Source organism: Macaca fascicularis, chromosome 10, assembly GCF_037993035.2.
Source record: "Macaca fascicularis isolate 582-1 chromosome 10, T2T-MFA8v1.1".
Lineage (NCBI taxonomy): Eukaryota > Metazoa > Chordata > Mammalia > Primates > Cercopithecidae > Macaca > Macaca fascicularis.
In genome coordinates, this window is record NC_088384.1 from 33393364 (window position 1) to 33410735 (window position 17372).

At 48.0% G+C, this 17372-nt stretch overlaps 2 protein-coding genes and 1 long non-coding RNA gene across 7 annotated transcripts in view; 2 read left to right on the plus strand and 1 right to left on the minus strand.

The window, feature by feature from the left end:
• The window catches only part of UFD1 (ubiquitin recognition factor in ER associated degradation 1), a 29073-nt gene extending 22323 nt beyond the window's left edge, over positions 1–6750 (plus strand). For both annotated transcript variants that reach the window (XM_005567977.4, XM_005567978.4), the window contains exons 10-12: positions 625–713; positions 1553–1634; positions 5921–6750. In XM_005567977.4, the coding sequence (XP_005568034.1) occupies positions 625–713; positions 1553–1634; positions 5921–5995 (246 nt within the window). In that variant the 3' untranslated portion in view covers positions 5996–6750. The remainder of the gene's footprint in view (positions 1–624; positions 714–1552; positions 1635–5920) is intronic.
• Positions 6371–8751, minus strand: LOC123567222 (uncharacterized). Of its 2 annotated transcripts, none has more exons than XR_012419013.1 (2): positions 8210–8751; positions 6371–8117 (listed from the first exon to the last, which is right to left on the minus strand). It is a non-coding gene; the product is annotated as an uncharacterized lncRNA (long non-coding RNA). The 2 variants fall into 2 exon arrangements; XR_006690098.3 differs by having other exon boundaries at positions 6556–8117; positions 8347–8751.
• A 92-nt stretch (positions 8752–8843) lies between these two features.
• Positions 8844–16703, plus strand: C10H22orf39 (chromosome 10 C22orf39 homolog). 3 transcript variants are annotated; one of them, XR_006690097.3, is made up of 3 exons: positions 8844–8892; positions 9009–9558; positions 12158–13397. XR_006690097.3 is itself a non-coding variant. In XM_074004475.1 (3 exons), exons 1-3 carry the CDS (start codon positions 8869–8871, stop codon positions 16502–16504), a joined length of 195 nt encoding a protein of 64 aa, XP_073860576.1. In that variant the 5' UTR covers positions 8844–8868; the 3' UTR covers positions 16505–16703. The 3 variants fall into 3 exon arrangements, 2 of the variants coding, with proteins under 2 accessions (XP_073860576.1, XP_005568039.2); XM_074004475.1 differs by lacking the exon at positions 12158–13397 and adding an exon at positions 16502–16703 and having other exon boundaries at positions 9009–9176; XM_005567982.5 differs by having other exon boundaries at positions 9009–9176; positions 12158–14758.
• Positions 16704–17372: the final 669 nt, after the last annotated feature.

A 17372-nucleotide genomic window follows, 5' to 3' on the forward strand; every position in this document is an offset into this window, starting at 1 on the left:
CAACAGCCCCATAAGGCAGCCCAGCTTTTTAAGAATTTCTAACCTACCGAAGAGTTTAAATAGTACAGTAGACATATACTCTTCCCTTAGGTTCACCAAACGTTACCACATTTGCTTTCTCTCTCTTGTAAATCATGTTTCCTTTTTTCTTTGCCTGTACCATGTGGGTTGCAAACATGACCCTTAGCATAACCACTGGCAAGGCTCCGTGGGAAACAGGTGGAGGTGGCTCATGTGTGGGCACTGAGGTGGCAGGAGGTGCCAGGAAGCAGCAGAGACAGCAGAATGATGGGAAGCTGAGCTATGGGGCAGTCACAACAGTGGCCTTAGCCCACCCACAGAGCTTGAACTGGGTGGCCCTGCAGAGGCAGGGGTCAGGCCTTTTAACCTAACACTGACTGCTGGCTGCCCTTGGCCAAGTGGCTCTCTTCAGCTCATGGCCGCCCCCTGAGGAACTGGGCAGAGTTCTCAGCTGCCAGCACCCCAGCAGCTGAGGAGTCAGGGCTTCGGTCCTGAAGGGTCTGCACAGCACCCCAGCTCACATCCCTGCAGTGATCTCCAAGCAAAGGACATATCTGTCCTCACACTTGGGCTCATTATATGACTCAACTACTTCCTGTCTAGGCTTTCTCCGGCTCTGGCAATAGACTGGATGGAAAGAAGAAAGGGGTGGAGCCCAGCCCCTCCCCAATCAAGCCTGGAGATATTAAAAGGTAAGTCTGTCCTGGCTGTCCTTCAGGACAGGAGGAGGATCTGTGCCAGCCCTCTGGGGTGGGGCAGCCTCACCCCAGTTCTGGAGACAAAGCCTGGGTCAGTAGGCCCAAGGGACTTTACCCTTACCTGCTCTCCTTGGTGGGGTGGAGCACAACATGTCCTTCCTTCCACAGTGCCACCCCCAGTACCACTGTGGTCCAGCCTCACTCCATACTTCCAATTCAGCGTCTTCTTGCCCCCAGTGGCTTTCCGAAGATGTGCGTCTGATCAGATCTGTCTCTTATTCAAAACCCTTCTGGTCCCTATTTGGTGATCTGCCTATTTTCCTGTTTTGTGACTTTGAATTATTAATCAGGTCACATTATCTTAGTTCTCCTGAAAGTTCCCTGAGGAGCTACCTCAGATGTGCTTCTGTTGCTGGGTCCAGGGACCCACAGCAGACCCTTCCTCTGGTGGCCATGATGGCAGGGGCAGGGCTGAGGTGTGTCAGTTGTCTGTTGTGTGTGTGAAATCAGGAGAATACTGGAGTGAGAGTCTAGCCACCTCAGGGGGTTCTGTGAAGCTCAGGACAGTGACAGTGAGGGCTTCCCAATCCTTCAGATGACCCCTCTCCATAGACAGGTACAGAGCCTAAAGCCCCTGGCCCTATACCCAATGCTGATACTAAACCAGGAAGCCAGTTACCTTCTGCTTCCCTCCTGGGAGGATGCCAGGAAGCACCAAAGGGCCCAGGTGGGGTGCAGCAGCATCTTTTCTGCATTCCTCTTCACTGTCATAAATGAATTTTAGTCCTTTTTTCCTGGAAATAACATTTCTCCTTGTCTCTCTCTTCTTACAGAGGAATTCCCAATTATGAATTTAAACTTGGTAAGATAACTTTCATCAGAAATTCACGTCCCCTTGTCAAAAAGGTTGAAGAGGTGAGTGTATTTCCTTGGTTGGTAATGAGGAGATTTATTTGCTAGTGATGACTGAGGTTCCTGGCATTCTGAGTAGGGGTGTGTATTAGTCTGTTTCCAAGCTGCTGGTAAAGACATACCGGAGACTGGGCAATTTACAAAAGAAAGAGGTTTAATGGACTTACAGTTCCACATGGCTGGGGAGGCCTCATAATCACGGCAGAAGGCAAGGAGGAGCAAGTCACATCTTACATGGATGGTAGCACGCGGAGAAAAAGCTGGCGCAGGGAACCACCTCCTTATAAAACCATCAGATCTCATGAGACTTATTCACTCACGAGAACAGCACGGAAAAGACCCGCCCTCATGACTCAGTTACCTTCCACCAACTCAGTTCCTTCCCACCGGGTCCCTCCCACAACACGTGGGAATTCAAGATGAGATTTGGGTGGGGACACAGCCAAACCACATCAGGGTATCTGTGATGTTTTCCCTTTCCTGGGGTCCCTCTGCTCCCTGGTGTCCTGTTTTTTTCTGTAGTGCTGGTGTGAGGTGTGTGAAACAGAAGACTTGCAGCATGGGGGTCGGGACCTCTGTCTTGCTCTAGAGCTGACTCCAGGCTCTGTTATCACAGAACTGTGTGCCCTGGGTGGGCTTCATCTTCCAACAGAGACCTTGAACTTCAAATATAGGAAGTACCTTCCAGCTGAGCAGGGTGGTGGTGGGACAGAGGAAGGCAAGGGCTGAGCATCCTATAGACATGGGCACTTTGTGGGAGTGGGCCAGGCCCAGCAGCAAGTGGAACGCAGTCACCTCTGTGTGATGAGGATTTCTAGAACACCAGCACTTCAGACCCATCGCTTTCCTGGTTCCTTTTCTCAAAGAATTGGACCCTTGAGGATCCAGGAGTAGGGCCAAGGGCAGATGTACTGAGTCACCCATTCAGGGCCAGCTGCTACATAGGACCCATCCCTGGCCCATCCTGATTACCGAACTCTCTCTAGCACTTGGGGTGGTTGGGGACAGAGACCACTGTAAAGTTTGCACACCTGGTCCTACTCACAATCACTTCTGGGCTCAATGTTCAAGTTGAAACAGCATTGAGACCTTTCAGGCCCAGAGGAGCAAACAGTGGCCAATCAGACCTCACCCTCCAGCCCCTCCTTCAGGCACCACCCAGGCTTCACCAGCTACAGGCTGACTTTCTCACTAAAAGCCAGTGCCTGACTCAGACCTAAGACCTCAGCATGGGACATCCCCCAGGCTGACTGTGACCTGACTGTTGCAAATTTACAGAAGGTGGGGTAGGCCGGTGGGCACAGCAGGCCTGTTTGACCATAAATATGTATTTAAGAAGTATATGTTTAAAGATGGGATTGAAGACACATTTAGCTCTACTCCATCCTGCAGCCCCACTAAGGCTGTGGCTAAAGGTCATGAGGTAAGAAAGACAGTGGAAGAGGAGGCAACTACAAGGCTTTGAAAACCCAGGGTACCTTAGCAGATCATAAAAAGCCTAGAAGCAGTTCTGTGTAGATTGTGTGTAGACTGTAGAATTCTCAAAAGGCACCTCTAGAAATGAGGGACTAATGACAGAACTCTGTTACTAAGCAGTTAGAGCTGCATTACCCTCCCTCCCCCACCCCAGAAGGCTGGAGGCCCGACTCCAGTAGCACTCTAGACTGTTACCTCTGAAGTGAAGGCCAGAGTCAGAAAGTTTCCCAGTCCAACATCTAAATAGTAGAGGATTTGTGGGAAGAACAGCCACAGAAACCAAAGGAGCAGAAATCATCAGGGAAATAGTTTCCCCAAAGATGGACACAAGTTCACAGATTTGAAGGGTCCACTGAGTTCCAGCAAAATGAATCAAAATAGCCCCACTTTGGGGCAAAGAAAGATCCTAAAGCTTCTGGAGAGAGAACAGAGGTATCACCATGGATCAAGGACATCATCAGCCAAGCGCCATGGCTCACGCCTGTAATCCCAACACTTTGGGAGGCTGAGGCGGGAAGATCATTTGAGCCCAGGCGTTTGAGACCAGCCTGGGCAATATAGGGAGACCCTGTCTCTACAGAAAATTTTAAAATTAGCCCAGCATGGCGGCACGCACCTGTAGTCCCAGCTACTTGGAGGCTGAGTTGGGAGCATCACTTGAGCCTGGGAGGTGCAGGCTGCTGCTGTGAACTGAGATCACACCACTGCACTCCAGCCTGGGTAACAGTAAGACCCTGTCTCCCAAAAAAGGGACATCATCTTAGCAGGACACAGAGGAAACTAGAAGATAGTGGAGCAATATCCTCAAAATTCTGAAATTTTTTCCAACCTAAAATTCTGTACCAACTCTTAAGAGCTGGATTGTGTCCCTCCAGTGTTTCTGTGTTGAAGCCCTGACCCCCAGTAACTCAGATAGGGCCATTTAAAGAAGCAATTAAGTTATAAGACCTTAGAGTTGGCCCTAATTCAATCTGGTGTCGTTTTAAGAAGAGGAAATTTGGGCTGGGTGTGGTGGCTCACGCCTGTAATCCCAGCACTTTGGGAGGCCGAGGCGGGTGGATCACAAGGTCAGGAGATCGAGACCATCCTAGCTAACATGGTGAAACCCCGTCTCTACTAAAAATACAAAAAATTAGCCGGGTGTGGTGGCGGGAGCCTGGGAGGCTGAGGCAGGAGAATGGCTTGAACCAGGGAGGCGGAGCTTGCAGTAAGCCGAGATCGCGCCACTGCACTCCAGCCTGGGGAACAAAGTGAGACCCCGTCTCCAAAAAAAAAAAAGAAATTTGGACATAGGAGGGGCCATGTGAGGACACAGCAAGAAGGCAGCCATCTGCAAGTCAAGGAAAAGGGCATCAGAGGAAACCAAACCTGCTGACACCTTGATCCTGCACTTCTAGCCTCCAAAACTATGAACAAGAAATTTCTGTTGTTTGAGCCACGCTGTCTTTGGCATTTTATATGGCAGCCCTAGCAGACTAACATACCAACCAGACTATCAATGAAATATGAGAGTAGAAAAAAGGAACTCACAAGAAGATAATCCTTATGCATCTTTTCTCAGGAAGCTCCTAGAAGGTGTCCCTCACTAAAATGAAGGAATAAGGTAGAAATAAAGTCATAGAATCCAGGAAATAAGGAGCCCTCACTAACACGTACGGTACCTAGAGAAAGGCCAGTCCAGGTATGGCAGGGTGAAGGCCCAGGAGGACACAGCTTTGTCAGAACAGATGAACTCCATGCAATGCAGGCTGTGATTGAATATATAGAGAAAAAAGCCAAACGCAGCTATTGACACCAGGATAAATGGAAGGCTGTGTGGCAAAGGAAGACTAAATGCAGCCGTGACTCAAATTTACATGAATATTACCACATAAATACTAAATGGTGTTCTACTGCAGGTATAACATGCTACAGTTAGTGGGGAGCCAGGTGCAGGGATTTGTGTTGAACATTCCAGAATCCTCTTCTTCCTAGGGAAAAGTTGAGGTAATGCCTCAGACTGACTAGCAATAAAAATATGTGAAACAAAATATGTGCAGTTTTCAAAGGCTTGGGAAAAAACAATCCCTCTTTCTGCTGATGGAAGGATAGCTTAGTAGAATGTTTCTGAGGGCTGGTTGTTCTCTGTAAGTTAAAAGCATTAAAAATGTGTACACGCTTTGACCCAGGACTTTGAGCTCTAAAAAAATATCAAGAGCTGTGTACAAATACATTAAGCTGCTTACCACAGCAATGTCCACTGGTAGAAAACTGGCTCTTCTACATAATGGAATTCTTTTTAACAGAATTCAGTTCTGTAGCCTTGGGAGTATACTAGATAAGTTTATTGGCATGAGACTTCAGAATTAAGTGGGAAAACAGTTCTTCAAGCATGTACAGAAAAGTGACCTGAAGTTTTTGGGTGATGAACTTAGAGATTTTTTTTTTTTTTTTTTTTTTGAGGCAGGGTCTTGCTCTGTTGCTCTGCCATCCAGGCTGGAGTGCAGTGGCACAATCATAGCTCACTATGGCCTTGGCTCAAACCATCCTCCCATCTCAGCCTCCCAAGTAGCTAGGACCATAGGCACATACCACACCAAGCTATTTTTGGTAGAGATGGGGTCTATGTTGCCCAGGCTGGTCTTGAACTCCTGGGCTCAAGCGTTCCTCCCACCTTTACCTTCCAAAGTGCTGGGATTACAGGTGTAAGCTATCGTGTCCAGCCTGAGACATTTCTTATGAGTAATATGGATGGTACGTGAGTCTATAGAGTAAGGCATTTATTGTAAATCTCCAGGGAGTTTCTGAAAATAGTATCTTCTCTTCACACCTAGGATGAAGCTGGAGGCAGATTCGTCGCTTTCTCTGGAGAAGGACAGTCGTTGCGTAAGAAGGGAAGAAAGCCCTAAGTGAGGACTGTTGGCTGACTGGAAAATAATAAAAGAATAAATTGCAACATCTTGGCTTTTAGTTACTGGCACTGACAGGGATGAGCCTCATCAGAATACTCTGTTACTTAAGATTTGCTTAGAGTTACCTAAGAATTATCAAGTTTTACTTGAAGTGGAGCAGCAGGACTTTGTAGTTGTATGCTTGATTTGGGGAAAGACAAAGAGCTGTCCCTGAGGGCCTGTAGGCACCTGCCGCCTCACCTCTTCATGCTTTCAGCTTGAGGGGGGCTCCCACTGCCTCAGCAGGAGCAATTCTGTATCCCTAATTCTGTCAAAACCAATGGAGGTGACTAAATTGTCTAACATGAAGTGTTCTTTCTTTTTCATTTATCCTTTCTTTTCCTAGGTCAGTTGCATAGGTGTCAGTCTTTGGCCTAAAAAAAGGGTTTAAATAGACGTATGTTCTATAAATAGTGGCTGTCCCACTACTGTGGCTGCAATTTAAGTATTTGACAAAGAATGTTTCTATTTTTATTTTCCATATTTTTTTCAAAAACATCACTCAGAAAAACCTGATCTGAATGAGTTTACACTTTTATTCTCATTTCATATGGACATAACTGGCTCCTTAGTGAACCTGTTCATAGTGAAACAACTCCATGGAGAAGCAAATGTGAATGTTGGAATGAACAAATGCTAAAGAGATGTTCCTCTCTTTCCTTCTTCCCTACTCCCCCACTCCTAATTTTAATTTATTAAATCATCCAAGCTTCTGCTGGCCTGTCTTTATTTTTTATCAGTATTTATTTGGTCTTAGGTCTTCACTTTCTATAACGTGAGATCTTTTGACATGCTAATCTGATTATTTTAAATTTGTTCCCATGAGCCACTGTGCCTGGCCCCATTGGGAATAATTCTAAGCCAAGAATTTCAAGTAAAAACAGGCAATAACTAAAGCCTAAATCTAAATGTTTGATTAGGTACTAACACAGACTGGTGGTTGGGCCTCTGACCAGAACTGAAGGAAGTCCTGTTGGCAGATGCCCCGTGTTCCATCTCACCATTAGAAAACTTCCCATCTGGGGCTTCTTCTGGAGAAAGTAGGAAGAAACAAGGCTGCCTGATTCCTAGGTGGCAATGGCTAAGCCCAGCAGGGTCCCCCATGAGCCAGGGCTGACCCTGCTTCTAGGCATGGGGATCCTGCCCTGGTCAGGGCCCCTCCAACACTCCAGAGAGGAGAGGATGGTGGCCCCAGGGTCTATCCACATGTCTTCAGTGAAGAGTGTCTATGAGTGTCATGATGTTCAGTACTTGGCCTGTGGCACAAACCATCATCACTGGAACTAGGCGTGGTTTTGGAAGGCGTGAGCACTGTGGGGACTTACCTGACCCTCCACTGACAAAGTCTCAGTTTTACTAGCAGAGGGAGAAACCCTCCTTGGTGGGTAGCAGCTTTCATTTGCAGGATCACATCAGCTAACAAATTGTCACTTTATGCATAATCAAGAATGTTGCAGTACCTCTGGCTCTGAGTTTTTGTCTTCACTAAGTAACACCTGCTGTGTATGCAGTGAAACGCCTGGTCCTTTGCTGGAGGCACACTCCCCTGCCTGGACCAGGATGGATTCCATTCCAGGGCCTTTTAGTGGGGCCAGTTGGAGCACTGATTCTGGTCGTTACTCCTGCACCCTGGCCTGCAGCCTTCCTCCCAGTGTCTTCTTTGGGCTTGGTCCTTGAGCCAGCTGCCTCAACAGCAGGACCCGTGGTAAAACTGCAGCTTTCTGACCCACCTCCAGGGAGTCTGTCCCAGTGGGCACTTCTGCAAGCCCACCAGCTTCCCCTTTACTTGCCTTTGTTGCCTCTTGTGCATTGCTCCTTTTTATAAACGTTGCAGCCAGGCGTTGTCGCTCAGCCTATAATCCTAGCACTTTGGGAGGCCAAAGTGAGAGGATCGCTTGAGGCCAAACTAGCCTGAGTAACTTAGCAAGACCACATCTTTACCAAAAAAAAAAAAAAAAAAAAAAAAAAACAAAAAAAAAACTAAAAATTAGCCTGGTGAGGCGGTGCATGCTTGTGGTCCCAGCTGTTCAAAGTCCTGGAGTTCGAGGTCGCACGTAAGCCTGGGTGACACAGCAAGACCCTGTCTCGAAAAATAAATAAGGTAAATGTTACATGTCTCCCGCACCCTTAGAATCGAGCTACAGACATCCAAGCCACTCCTACCCCACTCACCCGTGCTACACACCGCCTCCATGCCTTTGACCGGCCTATGGCCGTGCTCGGATTGCCTTCTCAGCCTCCACTTCAAGCCTGCGTTCCCTGGGCAGGTCATCCAACCCTAGATCCACCACACGTCATGCCCAACCAACCTTGGTTACTTTGTGAGTTCACCTCCATCCTGAGTGGACGCTCAGACAAGACCGCCAGAGCTGCAGATCTGGGAGGTTCGCTGCACCAACTTGATGCTCAGTACATACTTTTGAAAATAAACCGCATTGTTGAGATTTGAGAAAATCTCATAAAGCTGCTAAAAAGAACTGGCCAGAGCAGTGTGATTTTAGAGGCGACTGGCAAAAGGTAGCTGCGCGGCCCAGGATGCCCTCATGGCCCGGGGTGAATGGCGCTGGCTTCGCGGTGGCCGAGTAGGCTCCGCGCCAGGCCTCGTCCCGGACTTACCCTGCGACCCTGGCCCTCCGCGCGCCGCAGCCGCCCTCGGTTGCTATTGGTTGCTCGTCCTGTTTGTCCGAGCTTCTCTAAGATGGGGGCGAAACTGTAATTGAATGTGTCGGTGCTTATTAGTTATTCTTTCAGTCGATCACGAGGTGCCGCTTTCTTCATTCTTCATTGGCTGGCGGACTGAGGGGCTGGCTTGGCGCCCCGGTCGCCCAGACATGGCGGACGGCAGCGGCTGGCAGGTGAGTGTGCTCGGGAGCCGGGAACCACCAGGGTCTTCCGGAGGGAGGGAACGGGACAGGCTCCGGGCGTGGGGCGCGGCCGCCGGCCCCCACTCAGGCGCCGCCTCTCGCCGCAGCCGCCGCGCCCCTGCGAGGCCTACCGCGCCGAGTGGAAGCTCTGCCGCAGCGCCAGGCACTTCCTGCACCACTACTACGTCCACGGCGAGCGGCCGGCCTGCGAACAGTGGCGGCGCGACCTGGCCAGCTGCCGCGACTGGGAGAAGCGCCGGAGCGCCGAGGCCCAGGTGCGCCGGGAGGGAGCGGGGCGGCGCTTCGGAGCGCCTTGCAGGGCCCAGCTTTCCCCACCCCTTCACGCCCCAGGCCCCGCGACCTAGCCGAGAACTGTCAAGGTCCCTACCCTCCTCACGCTTCCTTTCTTTTGAGAGTTGGTATAAATTAGCATATCAACAGGACTTTCAGGGGGCGTGAAAGACAACTAAGGAGACCAGCGAGGAGGGTGTAGAGTGGTTTAGAGAGCAAAGAGGGCAACCGTCCAATGTTAGGGTCATCAGCTGGCCTACGCAGGATATGATGTTGCTGAGTCCTGGGTGACCAGGAGCCAGCCTTCATCCAGCCCCGGTAGACACTGCTGAGAAACAGAGAAGGCCTGTGTTCCTGAAGCAGAGGGTAGGTGGATGGTTGGAAAGCGGTATACCAGGGACCTGGTGGGCCTTGATACGGAGTTCAGAGTTTAGTCTAAAGTGTGCTGGGAAGCATAATTCGATTTATATCTTTAACAGATCAGTCTGTTAGCAAAGTGTGGTGACGTGCACCTGTGGTTCCAGCTACTTGGGAGAGTGAGGTGGGAGGATCGCCTAAGCCCAGGAGTTCAGAGCTGCAGTGAGCTATGGTCACGCCACTGCACACCAGCCTGGGCAACAGAGGGAGACCTGTCTCAGGAAAAAAAAAAAAAAAAGAGGAAAAAAGTTCAATCTGTTTGCTAGGGTGTAGAGAGTATTTTACAGGAGCAGAGAGATCGGTAAGGAGGTGGTTCTAGTTGTTTATTCATCCAGCAAATATGTACTACATTGGGTACTCTTGGGGATGCACGAGTGATAAGAAGAGGCTCTGCCCTCCTGGCACCCACACTGTAGTCTAGAATATACAGTCCTACGGTGGACCCCTTGTGAGAGAGGAGATGGAGAGAAGCCAGCCGAAAGGTGCAAGGCTCATGGGGAGTGCCAAGGAATGAGAATCAATGGGACTGATCAACACTTCAACATTGTTAAGTGTATACAGTGATCTGAAAGACATGAACTGATGTGGAAACCAGACTGCTGTATAAAAGAAAATTATGACTATTCCATAATATGTGAAACTCAAAAAAAGTAAGAAAGCTGACAGCCTGTATAGCAAGAGATTGATAATTTTAATGTATGTATATCTGCGCGTGTGTGTATAAAGAGCTCTTATATATCAATAAGAAATATAGGGATTATTTCAGAATGGAAAAATGGCCAAAGGACACAAAGAAGCAATTCATTAAAAAAGAAAGCCAGGTGGGCATGGTGGTGGGCACCTGTAATCTCAGCACTTTGGGAGGCCAAGGCAAGGGGATCGCTTGAGCCCAGGAGCTTGAGACCAGCCATGGGCAACGTGGTAAGACTCCATCTTTATAAAAATAATAAAAAAGAAAAAAAAAAAGCCTGGGCGTGGTTGGCTCACGCCTGTAATCCTAGCACTTTGGGAGGCCAAGGTGGGCAGATCACCTGAGGTCAGGAGTTCGAGACCAGCCTGGCAACATGGCAAAACTCGATCTCTACTAAAAATATGAAAATTAGCCACGGATGGTGGCACACACCTGTAATCCCAGCTACTCGGGAGGCTGAGACAGGAGAATTGCTTAAACCTGGGAGGTAGAAGTTGCAATGAGTTGATCGTGTCACTGCACTTCAGCCTGGGCCAACAGTACAGTAAGACTCCATCTCACAAACAAAAAAGAAAAAAACCAAATGGCCAGGTGTCAGGTATATAAGTCTAAATGACAGTAACAGCAGGTTTTGCCCAGCAGAAAGTCGTTAAGTGTTGATGGGGGTTTGAAGAATTCTGGGTAGTTGTACAGTGTTGGTGGGGGTGTCGGGTGTTCTGATTATGTAAATGTCAGATGCATACCTTTTGACTTTAAGTTTTACTTCTGGAACTTTATCCTAGGGAAGTAATTGGATAAGAGTGTACAGTTAAAAGTTCGGAATGCTAATTATGTTTTTGATACTGCAAAAGCTGAAAACAACCTAAATTTCACTAATAGACATTTGACCAATTAGCTTTTTCCACAAAGTGAAATACCGGATAGCCTTTGAAAGGAATAGTCAGTCATCTACCTGGGTGTGGGAAAGTGCCTACAGTGTATTGTTTAGTGAAAAAAAAAGCAGGAAGTAGACTAGCCAGCAGAAGATTATCTCATCATTAGGGAAACATGTTAGCTCTAAAATTTGGACCAAAAAACGGTATCAGGGAAGCTGTTAACTGCCACATTGGGAATGGACATTTGGGAATATTTAATAGTCTGTGCTACATTTCTGATAGCTTTTTAAACATGATCAAAATATTTTATTTGAGGCAACAGAGCTTGAACAAAGACAGACGTAGACAGATTAAATGATCTGTGTAAAGAGGCTCACATAGCACCTGATACTTACCAAGGGCCCACAGCGAAGGTCTCCCGTGTTGTGATACACTGACCCGTGTCTGTATTGGGATACAGTAGCTAGAAGAAGCTGATGGGTTGAATGGCACTTGTGGCACCACTCAGGCAGGTGGTCTGTCCTCTGGACTCTTCCCACCCTTCCAGGATACCCTGGGCATGTATTTCTTCCCTGTCTTCCTCCCTTCTTCCCTACCACACTCCTCCCTGCAGCTCCCCACAGCTGCTGTCTCAGACTCTTCTCTCCTCTCCACTCCACCCCCAGGCTCACTCTCAGCAGGTGAATATGCCCCAGACTCACAAGGTCAGCCAGAGCCATTGAGCCCTGAGGTCCAGGAGAAGATATTTTAAAATTCCTCAAATTATTAGGACCTATTCAGTAGTTTTTCACAGTAGTTTGTGAGAACAAAATGATCTCAATCTCTGTGCGCTAATATGGAATACTCGCCAAGGTGGATGCAGCTGTGCTGCACAGTGGTGTGCACCATAGGCCCCTTCCTGTCCATCTGTGTTTTGGGGGGAGGTACAGGGGTCTTGAGGGTGCTCAGAGCCTGGGGAGTGACTAGAGTCTTATTTGCACAGCATTCCCTCTGTGAGAGCGAGCGGGCACGAGTCCAGGCTGCACGGAAGCACATCCTGGTGTGGGCCCCGAGGCAGAGCCCCCCTCCAGACTGGCATCTCCCTCTGCCGCAGGAGAAGGACGAGTGACAAGCACCCCTGCCATTGGCCTGTGCAGCTTCCTTGGTCTGTTTCAAGTTGCTGTTGCACAACCCTGGGGACTGTGACAGCCTACACAGTCTAGTGGGTCCCTGTGAGCTCTTGCTGGGTTTGGAACGTGGAGCAGGACATTGCTGGTCCTACTTGCCCACCCCTCACCAGCCTGCAGGGTACCCTGACGCTGTGATGTTCTGCAGGACAATTGCACCGCTTCAGAGCTTCCAGGAGGCCAAGCATTATGGCCAGGTACCTGTGAGCAGCCAGGTCAGGCTGGGCACAGTAGCATAGGAGATGGCGGTCCTGAGGTCTAGGCTTCTCAGGTGAACTGAAGGGTAGCCCTGACCTGTATGGACACACAGGTGGGTCATAATGAGGTAGCTAAACAGTTGCGCCACTGTGAATGTCTTTCCTAGTCCTTGGGAAACTGCCTGCTATGTCTCAGGTTTGGTGAACATTGTGAGTACTCACACTCTGCTCCACTCAGTTCCACTGCACATGCAGGCAGGTGTGCCGAGCAGGCAGGGCTTGCTGGCCCCTCTGCACCAGCAGGCTTCACTTGTTAGGCTCCCAGGTCGGCCCCTGGAGACTCTAGTTTTTAAGAAATGCACACAGCTACAGAACACACAACGTTGCATAAAGAGGGTTTGTGGACTCACCTTAAGAAATCCAAGTCCAAGACATGTGGAATTAAGGACTCCTTCCCTCAAAAAAATTTCCCCTGGTGGTTAATGTATCAAAAGCCATTTCATCTGATTTCAAATAGAAGCTGAAAATTAAGTTTACATTTGTTAGATTTTATATATAACAGTGTTGTCTGGACAGTGTTAGAAACTTGTATGCTTATTCTCTTGTAGGTGTTTTAAAATGTATGAACCACCAAAAACACTATTTCTCGAAGCAGTCTCTTTATTACTAATAGAATGGTTTCTCATCCTGTGGTGGCCCTGTTATGTGATGCTGAGGGCTAGGCTGGGTCTGTGCCCAGCACCCTCCCTGCTCTCTTCCTGGACATAGGCAGCAAGTTGAATATCTTTAAATTTGTTCTTTGGGGTAGAACAATCCATCACTTCAGAAGGGTGTCCATTAAAGAACAGTATTTCCCTGCTTGAGTGTTTTCTCCTGTGCTCCCTAAGAGCCCCTGTCTGTGTCTGTGAACGGTGGGGGTGGGGGCTGTGTTCACAGGATCCCAAGAGCAGGAGCATCTACAACGGAGCCAGCGTTCCCCCATCATCAGGGGAGTATTGATGTGTCTAAGGCAACCAAGGTGCCTTCAGCATGGCTGTGGCTGGATTAATGAGCATTTCCACCCAGTGAGGGAAAAGAAGAAGACTGCTAGAGATCTACAAGGTTTTTCTTACTCTTAAACACAGGGAAGGGGCATCTGAATTTGCAGTCTGCTGTAATCCCAGCACTTTGGGAGGCCGAGGCGGGTGGATCACTTGAGGTCAGAAGTTCGAAACCAACCTGGCCAACATGGTGAAACTCCATCTCTATTAAAAATACAAAACTTAGCTGGGCATGGTGGCATGCGCCTGTGATCCCAGCTACTCAGGAAGCTAAGACACGAGAATCGCTTGAACCCCAGAGGCAGAGGTTGCAGTGAGCTGAGATCGTGCCACTGCACTCCAGCCTAGGCAACAGAGTAAGACTCCGTCTCAAAAATAAAATAATAAAATGAATTGGCAGTCTGCATGTGATGCCTGGGATTGCAGCAGCTGCCTTCAGGTTCATGGGGCAGAGCTGGAGAGTGCAGCAAAAGCCAGGGCATGCCAGCCAGCACCCCAGTCCATGAGGGGCCTTCCCTCAGTGCAGCCATGCTCCCTGCCACCTGCTTGTTTAGCAAGGTATGCAGTGTGCGACTGCATGCTCGGTTAGGAAGCATTGAGTCCTGCCTCTGTAGTGCGACTGTCATATTTTGCCTCCTCCTTCACTACTCAAGTTCCACATCAGCAGATAATCTCTCTGGACAGGATGTTCCTGCATTTGTTGCTATGGCAATTCCTTCACAACATCTGAGTGTCCACATGTTGGACAGGGTTTGGGGCTTACAAGACCACAGTTTCGAAACAGACAAGTTGTCTTCAAAGAGTTTCTGTTGTAGTTTGGGGAAAAGACAGACATTAAACATCAATAAATAGGGATTTAAAATGGTGGCTGGATGTGGTGGCTTACGGCTGTTACCCCAGCACTTTGGGAGGCTGAGGTGGGAGGATCGCTTGAGCCCAGGAGTTTGAGACCAGCCTGGGCAACATAACAAGACTCTATCTCTACAAAAAATAAACGAGCCATGCATGGTGGCACGTATTTGTAGTTCCAGCTACTTGGGAGTCTGAGATAGGAGGATCATTTGAGCCCAGGAGTTTGAGGCTGCAGTGAGCCATGATTTTGCCAGTGTACTTCAGCCTGGGCAACAGAGTGATATCCTGTCTCAAAATAAATAAAAATAAAATGGTGGTAATTTCTGAAGCAGTTTGGATAATTTTCTTTTATGGTGGTGTTATGAAGAAAACAAATACTGCAATAAGAGCAATATATTTCACACTTTATGGACAGGTGCTAGGCATGGTGGCTCACACCTGTAATCTCAGCTACTTGGGAGGCTGAGGCAGAAGGATCACTTGGGGATAGGAGTTTGAGGTTGCAGTCAGCTATGACTGTGCCACTGCACTCCAGCCTGGGCGACAGAGCAAGACCCCGTCTCTAAATAAATAAATCCTTTTTTTTTTTTTTTTTTTTTTGAGACGGAGTCTCGCTCTGTCGCCCAGGCTGGAGTTCAGTGGCCGGACCTCAGCTCACTACAGCCTCCGCCTCCCGGGTTTACGCCATTCTCCTGCCTCAGCCTCCCGAGTAGGTGGGACTACAGGCGCCCGCCACCTCGCCCGGCTAGTTTTTTTTTGTATTTTTTTAGTAGAGACAGGGTTTCACCGTGTTAGCCAGGATGGTCTCGATCTCCTGACCTCGTGATCCGCCCGTCTCAGCCTCCCAAAGTGCTGGGATTACAGGCTTGAGCCACCGCACCCGGCTAAATAAATAAATATTTTAAAAATAAGTGTTTTGGATAAAACCCCATATTAATAATAAGTATTTTACGTCATTATTTGGCATAGACTGTTATATATAGCATATTACTATTGAAATATAAAATAATATGTATCCGTACTGTATGTGATACAGTGCCATTTTCAGTAACTGCTGTACACACAGCAACTCAGATGAAACTCAAGGAAATTCTTCGGAGCAAAACCAGCCAATCTTGAAAACATACATGTAGCAGGATTCCATTTATGTAACATTGATGAAATAATGTAATTACAGAGATGGAAAACAGATTAAAGGTTACCAGGGGTTAGGTTAGGGATGGTGGGGGGGTGGTTCACATAAGGGAGTCCTGTGGTGTTGAAAACCATCTGTCAGCCTGACTGATGGTTACACAGGGCTATACATGAAGTCAAAATTGTGTAGAGTTAGGTACACAAAGGAGTACAGATATAACTGGGAAACCGAGTATGTTCTGTAGACTGTACCAATGTCAGTTTTTGGCTCCTGATGTTAACATTGGGGGTGGCTGGGGCAAGGGTACGCAGCACCTCCCTAGACAACCTCCTATGCAACCTCCTGTGAATCTATAATTACTTCAAAATAAAAAGTTGAAAACAAACTATCGGCCATGACCTACTGAACTGATTGTACAACCTAACGGATGAAACCTAGTGTTTTTAAAAGCACTGCTATCAAGCACCTGTGCTGGACACTTACCTTGGGTGGGGAGGTGGGGGAGGCCTCAGTGTCTGAGCCCAGACCTGGATGAAGAGGCTCAGCTCCTGTCAGGCAGAGAAAGGGACCCACAAAGGCAGAGGGACCTGACACCATGTATTGATAGGAGGGGGTGCTGTGAGCTGTAATCAGGAATCAGGGGATGAGACTCTCGGGGTGGCAGGTAGCCAAAGACCTGACCTGACCTGGTTCTAGAGACCTCTGGCTGCTGTGCAGAGAAGGGGTGGGGTGGCTAGATCAGTTGGCCACTGCAATAGAACAGGCAAAAACTGACTATGACTTGGACCTCAGAGGCAGCAGTAGAAGTCGTGAAACGTGGTTCCATTAAGCATTTGTCTCAGGTGGGGCCAAAGGACTTAGAATCCTTAGGCAACATTTTTATCCAGGACTGATAAAGAGTTTTTAAAACAAAGTTTTTTTGTTTGAAAAAAGCAGTAGTCCCAGCTACTTGGAAGGCTGAGGTGAGAGGATCGCCCAGGCTATGGAAAGGACAGTCTTTTCAACAAATGGTTGATGCCTGGAAACTGGATATCCAAGAGTGAAGTTGGACCCTTACCAAACATCATATACAAAAGTTAACTCAAAATTGACCTAAATTATAAGAGCTTAAAATTAAACATAGAGAATATCTTCACAACGTTGGATTTGATAGTAGTTTCTTGGATGTGACACCAAAGTCATCAACATTAAAAAGAAAAAAATAAACAAATTGGACTTCATGAAAATTAAAGGCATTCAATTTCACATCAAAAGACACTATTGGCCAAGCATGGTGGTTCACTCCTGTAGTCCCAGCACTTTTGGAGGCCGAGGTGGAAGGATCACTTGAGCCCAGGAGTTCAAGACCAGCCTAGGCAACATAGTAAAACCCTGCCTCCATTCTTTCTAGAAAAATTTTTTTTAAAACCACACTATCAGGCCAGGCACTGTGGATCATGTCTGTAATCCCAGCATTTCGGGAGGCTGACACAAGAGGATTGCTGGAGGCCAGGAGTTCAAGACCAGTTTGGACAACATAGCAAGACCCCATCTCTACAAGTTTTTTTTTTTAAAAAGGTAGCTGAGCATGGTGGTGCCTGTCTGTAGTCCTAGCTACTCAGGAGGCTGAGGTAGGAGAATTGCTTGAGCCCAGGAGTTTGAGGTTACGGTGAGCTATGATTGCACTACTGCACTCTAGCCTGGGTGACAGAGCAAGACCCTATCTCTTTAAAAAAAAAAAAAAAAAAAAGACACTTAACGACAGAATAAAAAGGCAATCCACAGAATGGGAGAAAATATTTGCAAATCATATATCTGACAAGAGATT

What these genes read in the sequence shown, in the direction of transcription:
- C10H22orf39 (XM_005567982.5), top strand. Translation starts at nt 8,869, where the DNA reads ATGGCGGACGGCAGCGGCTGGCAG. An exon ending in CGGACGGCAGCGGCTGGCAG is followed by an intron (nt 8,893 to 9,008) that starts GTGAGTGTGCTC and finishes CTCTCGCCGCAG; the next exon opens with CCGCCGCGCCCCTGCGAGGC. An exon ending in GCCGGAGCGCCGAGGCCCAG is followed by an intron (nt 9,177 to 12,157) that starts GTGCGCCGGGAG and finishes TTATTTGCACAG; the next exon opens with CATTCCCTCTGTGAGAGCGA.